The sequence below is a fragment of the Pan paniscus genome, chromosome X (genome assembly GCF_029289425.2).
Source record: "Pan paniscus chromosome X, NHGRI_mPanPan1-v2.0_pri, whole genome shotgun sequence".
NCBI lineage: Eukaryota > Metazoa > Chordata > Mammalia > Primates > Hominidae > Pan > Pan paniscus.
This window is the reverse complement of record NC_073272.2, coordinates 17,565,986-17,584,561: the sequence shown is the minus strand read 5'-3', so window position 1 is coordinate 17,584,561 and position 18,576 is coordinate 17,565,986. Positions and strand designations below refer to the sequence as shown.

The window sequence follows — 18,576 nt, the reverse complement described above, 5'->3', positions numbered from 1 at the left end:
TGCCCATTCTGAAAGCATCAGTGTTTAAGTTGTTGTAACATTTCTTCTGAATCAGACCAGACTTTCACTTCAGAACAATAAGTAACAATTCCTTCTAAGAAATCTCGGCTCACTGCAACCTCCGCCTCCTGGGCTCAAGCGATTCTTCTGCCTCAGCCTCCTGCGTAGCTGGGATTACAGGTGCATGCCACAATCACCCGGCTAATTTTTGTATTTTTTAGTAGAGACGGGGTTTCACCATATTGGCCAGGCTGTTCTCGAACTCTTCACCTCAGGTAATCTGCCCGCCTCGGCCTCCCAAAATGCTGGGATTACAGGCATAAGCCACCGCACCCGGCCATAGATTTTTTAGTGAGTTAGAAATGAATGTAAATTTCCTTTTATAGGAGTTAGACATTTATTTTTAACAATTAACCACTGAATTCATTTTCAGAAATAGGCCTGAACTGCTTGTTAATTTCATTACAGGAAGTAACTCTAAAAGCCAATTCCACTTCCAAACTATAATTACCATCATTTGAATTTAACAGGGAAAGACATCTTCCAAGACTTCTTTTGGGTGGATGCTTAGTTTTAGAATAGCCAACTTTACCCTAACCCATGTACAAGACAGTTCTCCAGGTGGCCTTGGACTGACCCAGTTCTCCCTTCTTCCTTGCTTGTAGTTCTTAAGAATAACTGTAGAATGCACTGGGAATGCAATATCCTGATATGGAGGAACTGCCTGAAACAGGTTGGCCTTGTTGTTGTCCCTCCTAGGGAATGTAACATCTTGATTTAGGGAACTGTTTGAGACAGCGAGGTTGTGTTCCTCTCTCCCCTGGAAGGAGGATGTACTTTAAAGCTTTGCCCAATGAGTTATGTGGCTCCTATGGTATATAACCCAAGGCAGGCTGTGGTGCAAGTGGGGCACGTACAATCAAGACTCCATCAGCCCCGCCCTGGGCAGCTTTCTTGAGCCCTGGGGGACTGGCTCACAATGGAGCCAGGGCCTCTTTTGTCCCTTGCTTCCTGTCTGTAAGTAATAAATCTGCTTCATGTAATGTATTGGGTGTGAGTGTGTTCTGTCACAATGGAATCAGACAGGTTGGTAACCAGTGTACACTGAACCTGCTTGGCACCATGTAGCCCTGGGAAAGGAGAAAGGCGGTCACAGCTTGCCCTATATGGTGATGCCAGCAGACTGTGCACTGTACTGTGCAACAGAAAAAGGTGCACTGAGGAGGATCGGCTGCTTCTTCCCATTGTTGCTTCTTTAGTAAATCCCCTATGAGTTTTTAGTCGCTTTCTAATCTACAAGTTAAAGGATATCTCATTAATTTTACAGACATATACATATACTGTAACAATAGGAAGGAAGTCTTTCACCAACCACTAATACTGTCAAGAAAGCGTTGTATCGATCTAGTATTATTTAATGAAGACGGACAGCAATTTTAATACAATCTTCTTTTCCAAGACCTTTGACAGACCTTAGGCCCATTTTCCACCTTTATGTCTAGGAAAGTATAAGTAAAACACTTTTGAGGGCATAAAAAACACAAGCTTCTTGTTAAGGTGTATCAGTAGCCAGGGAAATCTGCTGTGCCCCTTTGAGGGTCATCTGACTAAGGCATGGAGAAAGAAACTGCCTCAAGTCAGTTTCTATCACCTCTGCAGGGAAGCTGGCCATGCAAACCAGGACATGGTTCAAAGTGAAAAAGAGTGTGGTTAATAATCATGCCAGAACACCAGGTATAAGATGTAAGGGCAAGTCAGGCATTCTGTACATTGCTTCTCCCTTCAGTTTGGAAAACTCACTGCAGTAGGGTTTTGACTTATCGTTTCACAAGACAGCTAGGAAGGCCAGGCACAGTGGCTCACGCCTGTAATCCCAGCACTTTGGGAGGCCAAGATGGGTGGATCACGAGGTCAGATCGAGACCATCCTGGTTAACACGGTGAAACCCTGTCTCTACTTAAAATACAAAAAATAGCCGGGCGTGGTGGCGGGCGCCTGTAGTCCCAGCTACTCAGGAGGCTGAGGCAGGAGAATGGCGTGAACCCGGGAGGCGGAGCTTGCAGTGAGCCGAGATCGCGCCACTGCACTCCAGCCCGGGTGACAGCGAGACTCTGTCTCAAAAAAAAAAAAAAAAAAAAAAAACAAGACAGCTAGGAGGAAAGCCTGTATGCTTTGGAAAATGCATATCTTGTGTGTTTACCCTTTTAAAGGTAACTATACTTTGAAACAGGTGAACTGCAGAAAGTTAACAAAGACTTCTTTTTTTACCATGTTTACGTTTCTAAGAATTCTATGCATTTCCTAGGGCATACATGCAAAAGCCTTCACATTTCCCCCTTTTTAAAAGAGATATTTCTCAAACTTATACGTATACAGTTCAGTAGTGTTAAGTACAATCACACTTGTTTTGCAACAGATCTCTAGAATTCTTGCAACACAAGCTCTGTACCCACTAAATACAAATTCACCCTCTCCCCTTCCCCCAACCCTTGGCAACCACCTTTCTACTTTCTATTGTATGATTTTGACTACTTTGGATACTTCACATGGAGGAATCATATAGCATTTGTTCTTTTGTTGGCTGGCTTATTTCACTTGGCATAATGCCTTCAAGGTTCATCCACATTGTACATTTGACAGGATTTCCTTCTTTTTAAAGGCTGAATAATATTCCATTGACTGTATATACCACATTTCCTTTATCTATTCATCTGTTGATGGACATTTGGGATGCTTCCAGAACCTCTTGGCTATTGTGAATAATGCTGCTATGAACATGGGTGTACAAATATCTCTTTGAGATCCCGCTTTGGTGGTAATTCTTATGGTAATTCTGTTTTCAGTTATTTGGGAAACCTGTGTACTGTTTTCCGTAATGACTGCACCGTTTTACATTACCACCAACAGTGCACAAGGGTTTCAACTTCTCTGCATCCTCCCCAATACTTGTTATTTTTTTGTTCTTCTGATAGTGGCCATCATGATGGGCGTGAGACGATATCTCATTGTGGTTTTGATTTGCATTTCCCTATAATTAGCAATGTTGAGCATATTTTCATGTTCTTATTGGCCAATTGTATAACTTCTTTGGAGAAATGTCTGTGCAAGTCCTTTGCCCATTTTTAAAAATTGAGTTATTTGGTTTTTTTGTTGTTGAGTTGTAGAAGTTCCTCATATATTCTGGATTTGGGCTCCTTATAAGATAGATGATTTGCAATTATTTTCTCTCATTCTAGAGCTTGCGTTTTCACTTTCTTGATTGCTTCCTTTGACACACAGACATTTTTAAGTTTGATGTAGTCCCGTTTCCTTCCTAACCATCTTTAAGTGTACAGTTCAGTGGTGTTAAGTATATTCATCCAACCCTATCTTGCAGACCAGATGACAAACATATTAATGAAAGAAATACTACCAGTCATTGACGCAACAGAGTCTGAACATAGGCTTAGAGGCATTCAGAAACATTCCAAGATATTTATAAGCAAGAGCCACAGGAGCATGAATTCCTCAGAATATGTAGAATTATCTAGATTTTAGCCTATCTGACAAGTTTCTCTCCCTATTACCATAACAAAAGTCTTTTAAACCACTGTATAAACTGAGATATTTAAGTTAATCACCTGCCTTGCAAAGAACCTTGACTAATGAGTAAATAAAGTTCAGACAGTTGTAAAGGGAAGACGGGATAGCTCTTTCACTGTAGAAAACATTATCATTATATACTATGTAACAGCGTGCAAATAATACAAAATAATATTATAAACTATAGGCTATTAGATTACTAGTCCTTTGAAAAATATTTCTGGAAGGCCGGGCACGGTGGCTCATGCCTGTAATCCCAGCACTTTCGGAGGCCAAGGCGGGTGGATCACCTGAGGTCAGGAGTTCAAGAACAGCCTGGCCAACATAGTGAAACCCCATCTCTACTAAAAATACAAAAATTAGCTGGGCGTGGTGGCATGTGCCTGTAGTCCCAGTTACTCAGGAGGCTGAGGCAGGAGAATCGCTTAAACCCGGGAGGTGGATGTTGCAGTGAGCCAAGATAGTGCCACTGCACTCCAGCCTGGGGGACAGAGCGAGACTCCATCTCAAAAAAAAAAAAAAAAAGAAAAGAAAAATATTTCTGGAAATGTGCAATGAAAGAATTCTAAGTTCTAGGCACTGTAAGCATTTTTTCTTTTCTTTTCTTTTTTTTTTTTTTATTAGACACAGAGTCTCACTCTGTTGCCCAGGCTGGAGTGCAGTGGTGTGATCTTGGTTCACTACAACCACCACCTCCTGGGTTCAAGCGATTCTCCAGCCTCAGCTTCCCGAGTAGCTGGCATTACAGGTGCTCACCACCATGCCTGGCTAATTTTTTATTTGTAGTAGTGACAGGGTTTCATCATGTTGGCCAGGCTGGTCTCAAACTCCTGACCTCAAGTGAGCTACTCGCCTCAGCCTCCCAAAGTGCTGGGATTACAGGTGTGAGCCACCGTGCCCGGCCAGGCATTTTCTTTAAAATGTTCTGCATATATTTCCTATATGATCAGACCTTTAAGCAAAATATCTGATCTTCGGAAATGCAAAGGGATTTCTGGGTATAGGAAAACTCTTGTTTTCTTATAATTACAAAATATATTTTCTACATCATAAACTGATAGTAAGTAAGAGTATCATGTCCTTGTAACAACTAAACACTGGGGCAAATGTACTGACTGATAAGCCCTTATGAAAGAATACACATTCATGTTATAAAATAAAATACATCTAAAACCATGGCCAATATTCAGCCAGGAAGTACCAGTCTGGGCCCATAGGCTGTTTCTGCAAGGCCTGAGTTCTGGTCAGTGTCTGTGCCTTACCACATGTTAAAAATTTTGATTATAATCCCTATGTATAGTGCTATAGAACCACTAATGGATAAACATAAAAAGATAGCTCAAAAATGTCAGACATAAGAAGATATTACAAGCTGGGCCAGGCGGCCAGCACCTGTAGCCCCAGCTACTCTAGAGGCTAAGGCAGGAGGACTGCTTGAGCCTAGGAGTTCAAGGCTGCAGTGAGCTATCATTTGGCCACTGCACTCTAGCCTGGGCAGCAGAGCAAGACCTAGTCTCTTAAAGAAAAAAAAAAAGGCATTACAATTACCAACAGGTATCTGTAAGAGAAACTTGTGTCTCTTGCTGGTACCGAATAGCCTTCCTCAAAGACTGATGAAGCACTCTCATGCTAAGAAATGCACATCTGTAAATATTATCAAATGCAGGCACTTAGAATAGTCTAGTTAACAATTTATAGTAAGCTAGTATATATTAAAGCAAAAGCAAAATACTGCCTAGATATGAATGTTTTAGGGGGTTGCTTGGCTGGTGGCCGGCTTGGGTTTCGCTTGTACATTCAGCACATAATCATGCCGGAAGGATGAACGAACAGTGCGATTCATCAGTGGCTGAAGGGGGCGGAAGTTGTCCACCATTCTTTTCTCTTTCTCCCCTTCGGAAGTGAAAAGCAGGGTCCGAAATTGCTCAAGCTAGAAATAGAAACAGAAAGCATAAATAATTTCAATAGAAAACTCGCTTTACCTCGTGAATAAATTACTTTCATTTTTACAATTCTGAGCATTCGTTGCAAATTAGATACAGAAGGAGAAGTTATTTCTGGGTAAGAACGCCTTCACCACTTGACAGGGAATAAAATGCCCAGTGGTGGTGGTGATCCTGATGGTGGTCCTGTGGGGAGGAGAGCAGCAAGAGGTGGTGAAACCAGGAGGGCACTTGGGATCCAAAGACTTGGGGCAAAGGCCCTGTCCCCACATATTATCCATTTACCAAGGATGAGTTAATTCATCTCTTTCATTCTCAAGAACTTCCTCTTTAAATGAGCAAAACAGCCAGCTTACAGAATGAGAAAGGAAAGCCCTGATGCATATACTAACAACACCAAAAAAAGTGGGTTTATAAAACAATTTAACTGAATCATGAACATAAAATAAGTGTTATTGATTGCTCACTGCACCTGGGTATTGTGGGCAAAGCAATGAATATAAATGTCTTTTTTTTTCCTTTTCTTTCTTTCTTTTTTTTTTTTTGGTTTTTTTAAAGACAAAGTCTTACTCTGTCACCCACCCAGGCTAGAATGCAGTGGTGTGATCATGATTCACTGCAGGCTCAACCTCTGGGACTCAGGTGATCTCCCACCTCAGCCTCCCAAGTAGCTGGGATTATAGGCACATGCTGCCACACCCAGCTAATTTTTTAATTTTTTGTAGAGACAGGGTCTTGCTATGTTCAGCCCAGGCTGGTCTTGAACTCCTGGCCTCAAGCGATCCTCCCAGCTAGGTCTCCCAAAGTGCTGGGATTACAGGTGTGAGCTACCACACCAGGCTGCATGTAGGTGTCTTAACTGGAGACAGGATGCTCTATGCTGGTGCTGTCCAATAGAACTTTCTGCAATGACGGAAATGTCCTCTGCACGGTCCATTACGGTAGTCACAAGCCACATGTGGCTACTGGGCACTTGAAATGTGGCCAGTGTAACTGAGGAACTGAATTTTACTTTTAATGTATTTATATTTAAATGTAAATGGTTACATGTGTCCAGTGGTTACAATATTAGACAATACAACTCAATGCAAAAGGAGCAACCCAGAATATCAACGGCTTGTTCTCTGATGTGGCTGCAGTATCAACCAGTAGCCCCTTGGTTTCAGACCCAATTGTGTTATGAAATACTTTACTTAGGCCGGGCGTGGTGGCCTACACTTGTAATCCCAGCACTTTGGGAGGCCGAGGCGGGTGGCTCACCTGAGGTCAGAAGTTCGAGACCAGCCTGACTAACATGGTGAAACCCTATCTCTACTAAAATTACAAAATTAGCTGGGCATGGTGGCGCATGCCTGTAATCCCAGCTACTGAGCCCAGGAGGTGGAGGTTGCAGTGAGCCGAGATCGCGCCACTGGACTCTCACCTGGGCAACGAGAGTGAAACTCCATGTCAAAAAAAAAAAAAAAAAGAAAATACTTTACTTCAGGCCAGCAGGAAAATCCATTCACATTTCCCCTCATTCAATCTGCCTCATTGTAACAACTGAGAAGACAGCCTGGGGCACAGTAGACAAGCAAGCGAAGAGTCATTTGCAACAAAGACTTCAGGGCAAATAGAGCTGAAGAGGCAGAACTACGACTGAAAGCAAGCAATGAACATATCTCACAGCGGCTGTACATGCAAATTACACAAAAGCCCTCACTAATTAGAAAGCTGTACAAGTAGTTAATGTTTCTTTTTATTCAGCTAATTGCAGAAGATTAGAAATAGTCTAAGTATCAAAGATAAATGACATCTGATCTATGAAATGAACTAGTATATAGTCCTTAAAAATAATACTGAAGATGTTCATTATCTATAAAATGTTCCATGCAGCTGGGTGGGGTGGCTCACACCTGTAATCCCAGCACTTTGGGAGGCCGAGGCGGGTGGATCACGAGGTCAGGAGTTCGAGACCAGCCTGGCCAACACAGTGAAACCCCATCTCTACTAAAAATACAAAAAATTAGCCAGGCGTGGTGGCGGGCGCCTGTAATCCCAGCTACTTGGGAGGCTGAGACAGGAGAATTGCTTGAACCTGCAAGGCAGAGGTTGCAGTGAGCCGAGATCGTGCCACTGCACTCCAGCCCAGGCAACAGCTAGAGACCATCTTAAAAAAAAAAAAAAAAAAATGTTCCAGGCATCACTGAGTGAAAAGAGCAGCAAAATGGTATGTACAGAATGATTCCATTTTCATACAAAAATTGTGTATATTTATATAGATAAAAGACCATAAGGACTTATGTGCATCTGGACAGACAAGAGACCAGAAGGATTTCCCCAAACAATGATAGTGGTAAAATTATAGGCAACTAGGATAATATTATAGATGACAGGTAGCACTGTTTTCCTTACTAAATTTTCAGTGTTACCGTAAGTTGTATATTAAATTACATTCTAGAAGTAGCCAGTACAGTTAGACCAGAAAATAAAATTTTAAATTATATAATTGAAAAATAAATTTTAAAATTTTGTTGAAATTGTATTTACAAAGTCCTCACATGGGCCACTGACCCTCTGATGTATTTGCTTTATTTGTTTTTCAATGTTATGTCCATTTGTTTTTCTAGAAGGAATATAAGTCAAGGAAATGTGTCAATTTTTTAATCCAAAGAATAGAAACAAAAATGTATAGGCCACAAAGCCTATACATTTGCAGGCATAAAAGGATTTTCCTATGCTTATCCTAGTACTTTCATGGTGGTAGTTTTTACATGTAATATATCTGGAATGTATTCCTGTGTAAGGTCTGAATGATGGATCCAATTTTTTTCCCCCAAATGCCTGCTCAATTATTCCTCAACAGCATTTACCGAATACTGAATACTCTATCTTTCCTGCCTACTGAGTTGAGATGCTATATTTATCATAAAATAAATTCTCATATGTATTTGGATATATTTCTGAAATTATTATTTTCTTCCTGTGATGGTTAATTTTATGTGTCAACTTGATTGGGTCATGGGATGCACAGACAGGTTAAATACTATGTCTACGTATGTCTATGAAGGTGTTTCTGGAGGAGATTAGGATTTAAATTGGTAGACTGAGTAAAGTGAATGGCCCTCCCCAAAGTAGATGGGAGTCATCCAATAAACTGAGGGTCTGAATAGAACAAAAAGGCAGAGGAAGGCTGAATTTGCTCTGATTGCTTGAGCTGGAACATCAATCGTCTCTTTTCTTCGGAGCTCCTGGTTCTCAGGCTTTCAGACCAAGATAGAAATCTACATTATCAGCTCTCCAGCTCTCAGGCCTTTGAACTACACCACTGTCTTTCCTGGGTCTCCAGCTTGCAGATGGCAGATTGTAAGACTTCTTAGTCTCCATAATCACATAGCCAATACCTTATGATACAACTTTATCTATCTTTTTCTTTATTTATCTTTATAGGGTTATAGAGTTAAGGTTATTTAACCTTTATAGGGTTATTTATCTAACTTTGTCTTTCTTAATTTTTTTTATCTTTATCTATATCTGGTATGGTTTGGCCCTGTGTCCCTACCCAAATCTCACGTCGAATTGTAATCCCCCTGTGTCAGGGGAGGGGATCATGAGGGTGGATTTCCTCCTTACTGTTCTCGTGATAGTGAAAGAGTTCTCATGAGATCTGACGGTTTAAAAGTGTGTGGCACTTCCCCTATCTCTCTCTCTCTCTTCTGCCGCCATGTGAAGAAGGTCCTTGCTTCCCTTTTGCCTTCTGCCATGATTTTAAGTTTCCTGAGGCCTCCCAGTCATGCTTCCTGTTAAGCCTGTGGAACTATGAGTCAATTAAACCTCCTTTCTTCATAAATTACCCAGTTTCAGGTAGTTCTTTATAGGAGTGTGAAAATGGACTAATATAATATATATCCTATTGGTTCTGTTTCTCTGGAGAACGCTAATATACTTCCCTTGATTGATCTCTTTATCCATGTGCCAGGAACATGCTATTTAATTATTGAGGCTTTATAACTTTGTGAGTCTAATTATTCCGTATTTTTCTAGAATTTTCCCTGGCTATTTATGTGTTTGTCTTTATTCATGAGTTTAGAAATAGCATATCAATTTAAAAATCCTATTGGCATATTTATTGGGAATACATAAATTTATGGTGAATAAATAATTCATGGAGAATGACAACTTAGGTTGTCATTTATGACAAAAAAAGGTATTTTTATGTCTTTTGATCCTATAATGTGTTAACTTTATTAATTCAAGCCTTCTTTTATATCCTCCAGGAACATTTTAAGTTTTCTTATTAGCTTTCCTTGTTAAAATTATTCCGAAGTATTTTATATTTTTGTTTCCATTATAAATAGGAGCCTTTCTTACATTATATCTTTATATCATATCTTTTAGCTGATTGTGATTTATATATGTCAAATGTATTGATTTCTAGAAATTAATATTGTATTCCACTGATTACCAAATTATCTCTGATTTTTGTAGTCGTTTTTTATTGTTTCTCTAATTTATTTTTTATTTTCCAGTCTAACTGTACTGGCTACTTCCAGAATGTAATTTAATATAAAACTTAATATGGTAACAATCCTTTCCATTCAAAACCTACTATTTGCTTTTGAACTGAGATCAATCTCTTTTATCAAGATAGGGAAGTCTCTATTCAGCTCTGTTTTATTAAAAATTTTCAAAAACTGAATGGTGATTTTTACAAATGTCTTTTTAACTTCCCTGGAAATGATAATATGATTTTTCTATTTAGATCCACTGATAGAATGAATTACATTAATATCATTCTTAACATGAACCATACTTGTATTACTGGAGTAAAAGCTACTTGGACAAAGTGTATATTTCTTCTGATGTACTGCTGGATTCTGTTTCTAATATTTTCTTTTTAGCTTTTTTTTCTTTTATATTCTTCAGAGGGGGGTCCAATCTTTGGTGAGTGTTGGTATCAGTTATGCTGGCTTCATAAAAAGAATTTGGAAGCTTTTTTTCTTATGAAAATGCTTTATAATCAATAAAAATCCCATAAAACAAGTATGAGTAAATATTATTGTAGTTTATATTATACATTATACAGGATTTTGAGTGTTTGCATAGTAAATACTACTTAGACTTAGTTTCTAAGGGAAAAATAGATCCCAAATTCAAAAAATGGACTTACATTAAAGTTTCTGGACAAACATTGTTGAATTCTGTATTTATCCTGAGATTCCATAGCAGAATTCCCTTAAGGATTTTAAACAGTTTTGAACACATTCATTTCCAGCCTTCACTCTTCCCTTTAAAAGGGTCTTGATTTTGTATAGAGTTTAATATTTATATATAAAATACACAAGGCATAAGAAGACATATGTAATTGTCAAATATAAATGTAAAAAACTTATGTTCTTCTGTGTTTTAACTCTTCTCTCTAGTTAATTTGAAACATCCCCAAATTCATGTCCAAACTGAGACAAGACGTTGGTACACTTCAATAAAAATGTATAAGCATTACAAGATGTTAAAACTGATGCCACAGTCTGAGCCCAGCCTTGTTTTACATGGGCAGACAAGGATTTCCTTAGATTGAAATTATGGAGAGAACATACCTGATCATGATCAACCTCTACTGGTTGCTTCTTAATGATCCAGGTGACAGACTCGGAGAGGGGTGGGGTAGTCAGAGACCCTGAGTAGGTCCAGTAATCTGGGCAGGTAGGCATCAGGCAGGAAGGGTCAAATGACCCAAATTCCACAAGGGCGTCCTGGCCAAGAGAAGAGATAACTGAGTCATTATTTAGTAGTGAAAACCACTCAGGAATTGGACGCCGAGGTGATGGTTCTCAGGGAGTATCTGGAGATCAGCAGTGGTCCAGAGGAGCTCCAGGCCTTTCTGGGCAGCTACCTGAAGAATCGCTGCTTAGGATGGTATCATGCCTGGCTTTGTTTCTGGAATTAACTGTGCATTTTTTATATTCCCCTGTGGGAAAACGGCCAAAACCATTTGATCTCTCAATTCTAGTGAGGTTCCAGCAGGTAGTCTCCTCTGAGTTTTGTTGAGAGGTTTTAGACAGCGGCCAGTGCATAAAGAAAGAGGCTTTGCATTTTCTTTTTTCTTTTTCTTTTTTTTTTTGAGACAGAGTCTCGCTCTGTCGCCCAGGCTAGAGTGCAGTGGTGCAATCTCGGCTCACTGCAAGCTCCGCCTCCCGGATTCACGCCATTCTCCTGCCTCAGCCCCCCAAGTAGCTGGGACTACAGGCGCCCGCCACCATGCCCGGCGAATTTTTTGTATTTTTTAGGAGAGATGGGGTTTCACTGTGTTAGCCAGGACAGTCTCGATCTCCTGACCTCGTGATCCGCCAGCCTCGGCCTCCCAAAGTGCTGTGATTACAGGCGTGAGCCACTGCGCCCGGCTGGAGGCTTTGCATTTTCGAGAGGCTAACTGAGAATTGTCCTTTTAAGAAGAAATGCAGCTCAGGAGGAGCCAGAAACCTGGACTAAAAGGAAAGAGAGGGAAAAACAGGAAAATGGAGATGAGAGGAGAGGGTAAGAGGTAGGGACCAGAAGGACAGAGTGGGGGATGGGGGGAGATAATATACGGGCTTCCAGAGAGGAAAGGAGAGGGAAAGAGGTGGGGACCAGAGGGATACAGTGGGGGATGAGAGGGAGAAGAAGAGAATATATGGGCCTCCAGAGAGCAGCCCTTTGAGATTCTGAATATTGAAGAATATTGGGGGACTGGACAAAGGCATCCGACCTGAAGGATGTGGGTCAATGTTCTTTCTAGCTGGACAAGGCAAGTTTCTGTAGAACTGCTCTCTGCTCCCTGCCTGTGGGATGGCAGCTACAGAACAGAAGGCTGCTCTGGGTGTGTTCACAAGGACTTAGAAGGAGCCAGTGTCAGGAACAGAGGAGGGGACAGCAATATGTTCCTGAGTCCCCAAGTCCTCAGCGGCACTGCAGCAAAACCAGAAAGCTCACTGCCTACCCACAGAATGATGACTTCTGTACCCTGGAATCATAAATGGCAAGTTTTCTTCTAAGGCTGAATACAGTTCACCTAATTAAACTTCCCAGTTCAAAGTGCCTTGGTAATGTCTCCGCTCTGAGATTGAAACATAAAAGTATATTTCAAGTAATTAAGGAAAACAAATAGTACCTTATGCTTAATTGACGGCAAAGTATCCACTAATTTCTGTAGCTCCTTATGATGTTTGCCTAGCTAAAGAACAACAAGTAAGAAAATATTACAAACAATGGACATCTCACTGTAGAAACTGTAACAGAATGTGAATTAAAATTAACTACCTGGTGATTACATAAAAACAAACTGCATGACTGAAATTACACTTAAACTTGTAATTTATAATTTTATAAACATTACTGAATTAAATTAAGAGAACAAATCAGCAGGCTGTTTGCTGACAAGGTCAGCATGCCTGCAGTGAAAGGTGCCCCCTGCTTCATTTAAGTTCTTAAATTGAAATTAAAATTAAATAAAATGAAAAATGGTTCCAGAACTGCAGTAGACACATTTCAAGTGCTCAATTGCCACATGTGGCTTGTGACCACTCTATTGGGCTGTGCATTTTTATATCATTTAAAATACATTATTTTTTTTGGTGGTGGGGGGGATGGAGTCTCGCTCTGTTGCCCAGGCTGGAGTGCAGTGGCACAATCTTGGCTTACTGCAGCCTCCACCTCCCAGGCTCAAGCAAGCGATCCTCCTGCCTCAGCCTCCTGAGTAGCTAGGATTACAGGTGCACACCACTATGCCTGGCTAATTTTTGTATTTTTAGTAGAAACAGGGTTTCCCCATGGAAGCCAGGCTGGTCTCGAACTCCTGACCTCAAGTGATCTGCCTGCCTCGGCCTCCCAAAGTGCTGGGATTACAGGCGTGAGCCACCATGCCTGGCCCTAAAATATATTCTTAACAATCCTGTACTTCAAGCACTATTTATCTTACCAATGTATGGATCCCAACATTCTTAAAGTAAATAACAATATTATACTGTTCTATCATTTCATCCTAGAATACAACACATCATTTAAAGTTGGTGAGATTTTTTACCTTTAAAAATACGCCTATCACAGCCAAACCATTTTCTTCCAGTGCTGCATCCTCAAAGTTTTCAAATCTGACTGCGTTCCAATGCACTAAGTGCAGCTGAAACACCATGAAAAGAGGGTTAACACATGACTATACAGAATCTCTCCAGAATAAACCCACAGCCTCAGTCAACCTATGACATTTAAACATGTTTCCTCACCCAAAGTAAAGCCACCAAGAAAACCATATGACAATCCAAAATGAGATAGAAACAAACATCAGGAAGAAATTTAGGCAAGAGCAGCAATTAATATTATTTTAGAATAAAGGGATTTATTTGGGGAGAAAAATAGAAAATTCATATAACAAAGTGACACTTCAGTGAGCAATCAACATTTGTCCAGTCCCATCTTGATTTGAATGAAATACCAATATTTGAAATCCACTTGCATCTACAGGAGGGAAGATGTTTATATTGAGAGAAATAGATCCTCCATATGGAAATTATGCAGGAGTTAAAGACAAATTTCTTCTTCAAGGAATAACCATTTAAAATGTGCTTTTAGGCTGGGTGTGGTGGCTCACACCTGTAATCTCAGCATTTTGGGAGGTCAAGGTGGGAGAATCACTTGAATCCAGGAGTATGAGACCAGCCTGGACGACATAGTGAAACCTTGTCTCTACAAAAAAATTTAAAAATTAGCAGGGCAGGCTGGGCGCGGTGGCTCACGCCTGTAATCCCAGCACTTTGGGAGGCCGAGGTGGGTGGATCACAAGGTCAGGAGATCGAGACCATCCTGGCTAACACGGTGAAACTCCATCTCTACTAAAAATACAAAAAATTAGCTGGGCGCAGTGGTGGGCGCTTGTAGTCCCAGCTACTTGGGGGGCTGAGACAGGAGAATGGTGTGAACCCGGGAGGCAGAGCTTGCAGTGAGCCAAGATCACGCCACTGCACTCCAGCCTGGGCGACAGAGCAAAACTCTGTCCCAAAAAAAAAAAAAAAAAAATTAGCAGGGCATGGTGATGTGCGCCTGTTGTCTGAGGTGGGAGGATTGCTTAAGGTCGAGGCTGCAGTGAACCGTGATTGTGCCACTGCACTCCAGCCTGGGTGACAGAGTGAGACCCTGTCTCACAAAGCAAAATAAAATGAAACAAATATAAAAAATATAAAATAAATTTTTAAATGGGCTTTTAGTTTTTACATAACATTTACAATTGAATTAGGAAAAAAGTTGTAAGAAGAAATTCTATTTCCTTAAAATCTCCCTTTATTTCCCTATAAATCATTCCTCATTCATCAGTTATGAGTGCATTATCACCCAGCCTCCCAAGTGAGACACCACAAAGTCATGGTTAACTTTGCCTTCTCCTATCCTGAAGAGAACCCTACCTTCAAGTCCTGTTGCTTTAATTTCAGAAATGCTTGATAAATCTTGCCCTTTTTCTCTATTTCTATTGCCACAACCTTCATTTAGGCTCCCACCACTGCAAACTTGCATTAATTCAACCTGTGGCTCCACAATGTTCCCTGGGTTATTACTTTGGGCTACTATTTGAGTCCACCTTCGAATTCCAGAAGAATTCAGTTTCAGGATCTTAAGGTTCATTTCAACTATATTATTTGAGATGAGAGAAGTTAACATTTTTACATGTCTTAGCTGAGAATGATCAAAACTGCCTGAGAAAGCTATTTAGCATTTATAGGAATCACCTGATTCTGATAATGTCTTACAACTAAAAGTTCAGAATTATCCCCACTTCTCTACAGTTGTCACTGTTCCTGACCTTCTCAACATACCTCTGCTGGGAAGCATTTGCTGTCCACGGTGTGCTCAGAACCCCAGGCATCGATGGCCCCCCAGTGAAAATGGAACTGCTTCAATCGGTAGTTGTGTTCCAGGGGTCCTCCCTTGATCACTAAAATGGCACATCCAACAATTCAGGGAAGAGTTATTTGTGCAGTGGAGGAATGTGGGTGAAAGGCCAAATCTCCAATGGACCCTCCATGTGAACTGTCTTAAATGGATTACACTGAATTATATACAAGTGATTATAAATTTGATTTTCATGAAGTCAATGCACGTATAAGGACAAGACCAAATAACATCAAGATTTAACTACATAACAAGCTACAAACAATTGCTAAAGGCCAACTCTTGACTTAATTTTATATCCTATATTATTGTGTCCAGTTTTCTTTTGTGTGCAATAAAATGCAAATTTCTCTCAGCACATTTATCCAACATGACTTTATAATACTGAAATATGGGGATAAAAGGATCTTTCTTTTTTTATGCACAGACACTTTGCTTTTCAAGTTTTGAAGATACTAGTGTTGCTTTCCCTTTCATTGAAATGGAATAGGACATTTGCAAGTCAAAAATGATCACCTGGGAGATGTTGGTCAAAAGGTACAAAGTTTCAGTTAGGAAGAATATGTTTTCAAGATTTATTGCACAGCATGGTGACCATAGTTGATAATAATGTATTGCACATTTCAAAATTACTAAAAGAGTAACAGTAGATTTTCTCGCTACAAAAAAAAAAAATGGTAAGCATGTGAGGTGATGGATATTTTCATTGCTTGATATAATCATTCCACAATGCATACATATATCAAAAGATTACATTGTACCTGGTAAATATATACAAATATGTCAATTGAAAAAACACACTGGCCGGGCCTGGTGGCTCACACCTGTAATCCCAACACTTTGGGAGGCTGAAGCGGGTGGCTCATCTGAGGTCAGGAATTTGAGATCAGCCTGGCCAACATGGTGAAACCCCATCTCTACTAAAAATTTAAAAAAAAAAAAAATTAGCTGGGCGTGGTGGCCCATGCCTGTAGTCCCAGCTACTCAGGTGGCTGAGGCACAAGAATCACTTGAACCCAGGAGGCGGAGGTTGCGGTGAGCTGAGATCGTGCCACTGCACTCCAGCCTGAGTGACAGACCGAGACTCTGTCGCAAACACACACACACACACACAAATTATTACCAATATATTATAGGCAAAATATTGACAAGTGTTTTTTTTTTTTTTGAAACAGGGTCTTACTCTGTCGCCCAAGCTGGAGTGCAGTGGCACAATGTCGGCTCACTGCAACCTCTGCCTCCTGGGCTCAAGCCATCCTCCTACCTCAGTCTCCTGAGTAGCTGGGACTACAGACGTGCACCACCATGCCAGGCTTTTTTTTTTTTTTTTTTTTTTTTTTTGTAGAGATGAGGTTTTGCCATGTTGCTCAGGCTTGTCTTGAACTCCTGAGCTCAAGAGATCCACCCATCTCAGCCTCCCAAAGTGCTGGGATTACAGGCAGTTGAGCCACTGCGGCTGGCCCAGATAAGATGTTTTTGGCCGGGCGCGGTGGCTCATGCCTGTAATCCTAGCACTTTGGGAGGCTGAGGCGGGCGGATCATGAGGTCAGGAGATCAAGACCATCCTGGCTAACATGGTGAAACCCCGTCTCTACTAAAAATAAAAAAAAAATTAGCTGGGCATGGTGGCGGGTGCCTGTAGTCCCAGCTCCTCGGGAGGCTGACGCAGGAGAATGGTGTGAACCTGGGAGATGGAGCTTGCAGTGAGCCAAGATCACGCCACTGCACTCCAGCCTGGGCAACAGAGAAAGACTCTTTCTAAAAAATAAAAATAAATAAAACATAGAAAAGAAAAGGAAAGGAAAGAAAGAAAGAGAGAGAAGTAGACTGTCAAGCAGCTGTCAGGCTAGTTAATTGGGATGTCACTGGTAACCTCAGCAAGATTAAAGGAAAAAGGTAGGGTTGGGTGGGGCAGATGAATGCAGGAAAGAAGGAAATATAGTCATCAAGAAATGGGGCAGGCCCAGCAGTGGCTCACACCTGTAATCCTAGCACTCCGGGAGGCCAAGGTGGGAGGATCACTTGAGGCCAGGAGTTTGAGACCAGCCTGAAAAACATAGTGAGACCCAGTCTCTACAGAAAAAAAAGAAAGAAACAAAGAAATGGGGCAGGTAGACAGAAGATAGTGAATTGGAAAGCAGAGCAGTCATAACACATATCAAATAAATATATACTTATATATTTGAGGTTGTTGATATTTTATTCTTTTATTTTTTAATTTTTTTTTTGAGACAGAGTCTCACTCTGTTGCCCAGGCTGGAATGCAGTGGCACGATCTCGCCTCACTGCAACCTCCAACTCCCAGGTTCAAGTGATTCTCCTGTCTCAGCCTCCCCGAGAAGCTGGAATTACAGGCATGTGCCACCATGCCCAAATAATTTTTGTATTTTGGTAGAGAAGGGGTTTCACCATGTTGGCCAGGCTGGTCTCGAACTCCTGACCTCAAGTGATCCACCCACATCGGCCTCCCAAAGCACTGGGATTACAGGCATGAGCCATCATGCTTGGCCTGATATTTTATTCTTTCCATGCTCTAAGATGAGAAAGGATTAAACTTGTAAAAAATTACATAACAAATATAAAACATTCAGCAGAGAGTCTGGCTGGTAGTAAGCAATCTGTAATATTCACTCCCTCCTTTTGTTTTTCAATGTGAAAGAGAAGGAGCTGACAGAGAAAGGGATGGTGAAGAGAAAGGAAATACACAGAACCCACATAAATAAAAGCAAATGCAGGAAATGGACACAAGGAATGCTTCTGGGGTGATGGAAATGTTTTAAAATTAGACTATAGTGATGGTTGCACAACTCTGTAAATTTCCTTTAAAAATCATTAAACTGTGTGTGTGTGTGTTTTAAACTGTGTATGTGTGTTTTAAAGTAAATGTAGGACCTAAAACAGGGAAGGAGAACTTAAATGTTTGTGAAAGCATTCTTACTAGGTTCACTGGCACTGCCGCAAAGAAGTGTAAAGTCAGGGAAGCAGGATGGAGCAGGAAGCACCCTGAGGAGGAGAACAAAGGCACTCACCTCTCCATCTCCTTAATGCCTGTTGACAGTGCCAATAAGAGGAATTCCAGAGGAGATGATAATTGACAGGGATCATCCAGGGACAATTTAGTGCCCTTCCCCACAGTATTTCGAGTGTCTTATATGCA

At 40.9% G+C, this 18,576-nt stretch overlaps 1 protein-coding gene across 3 annotated transcripts in view; it reads right to left on the bottom strand.

Moving 5' to 3' along the window:
- Positions 1 to 3,450: 3,450 nt before the first annotated feature.
- The window catches only part of CA5B (carbonic anhydrase 5B), a 53,792-nt gene continuing 38,666 nt past the window's right edge, over positions 3,451 to 18,576 (bottom strand). For 2 of the 3 annotated variants that reach the window (XM_034950332.3, XM_034950336.2), the window contains 5 exons: positions 15,344 to 15,462; positions 13,564 to 13,659; positions 12,652 to 12,714; positions 11,102 to 11,257; positions 3,451 to 5,512 (listed from right to left, as the gene is read on the bottom strand). In XM_034950332.3, the coding sequence (XP_034806223.1) occupies positions 5,333 to 5,512; positions 11,102 to 11,257; positions 12,652 to 12,714; positions 13,564 to 13,659; positions 15,344 to 15,462 (614 nt within the window). In that variant the 3' untranslated portion in view covers positions 3,451 to 5,332. The remainder of the gene's footprint in view (positions 5,513 to 11,101; positions 11,258 to 12,651; positions 12,715 to 13,563; positions 13,660 to 15,343; positions 15,463 to 18,576) is intronic. The other variant, XR_010111297.1, reaches the window with a different exon arrangement.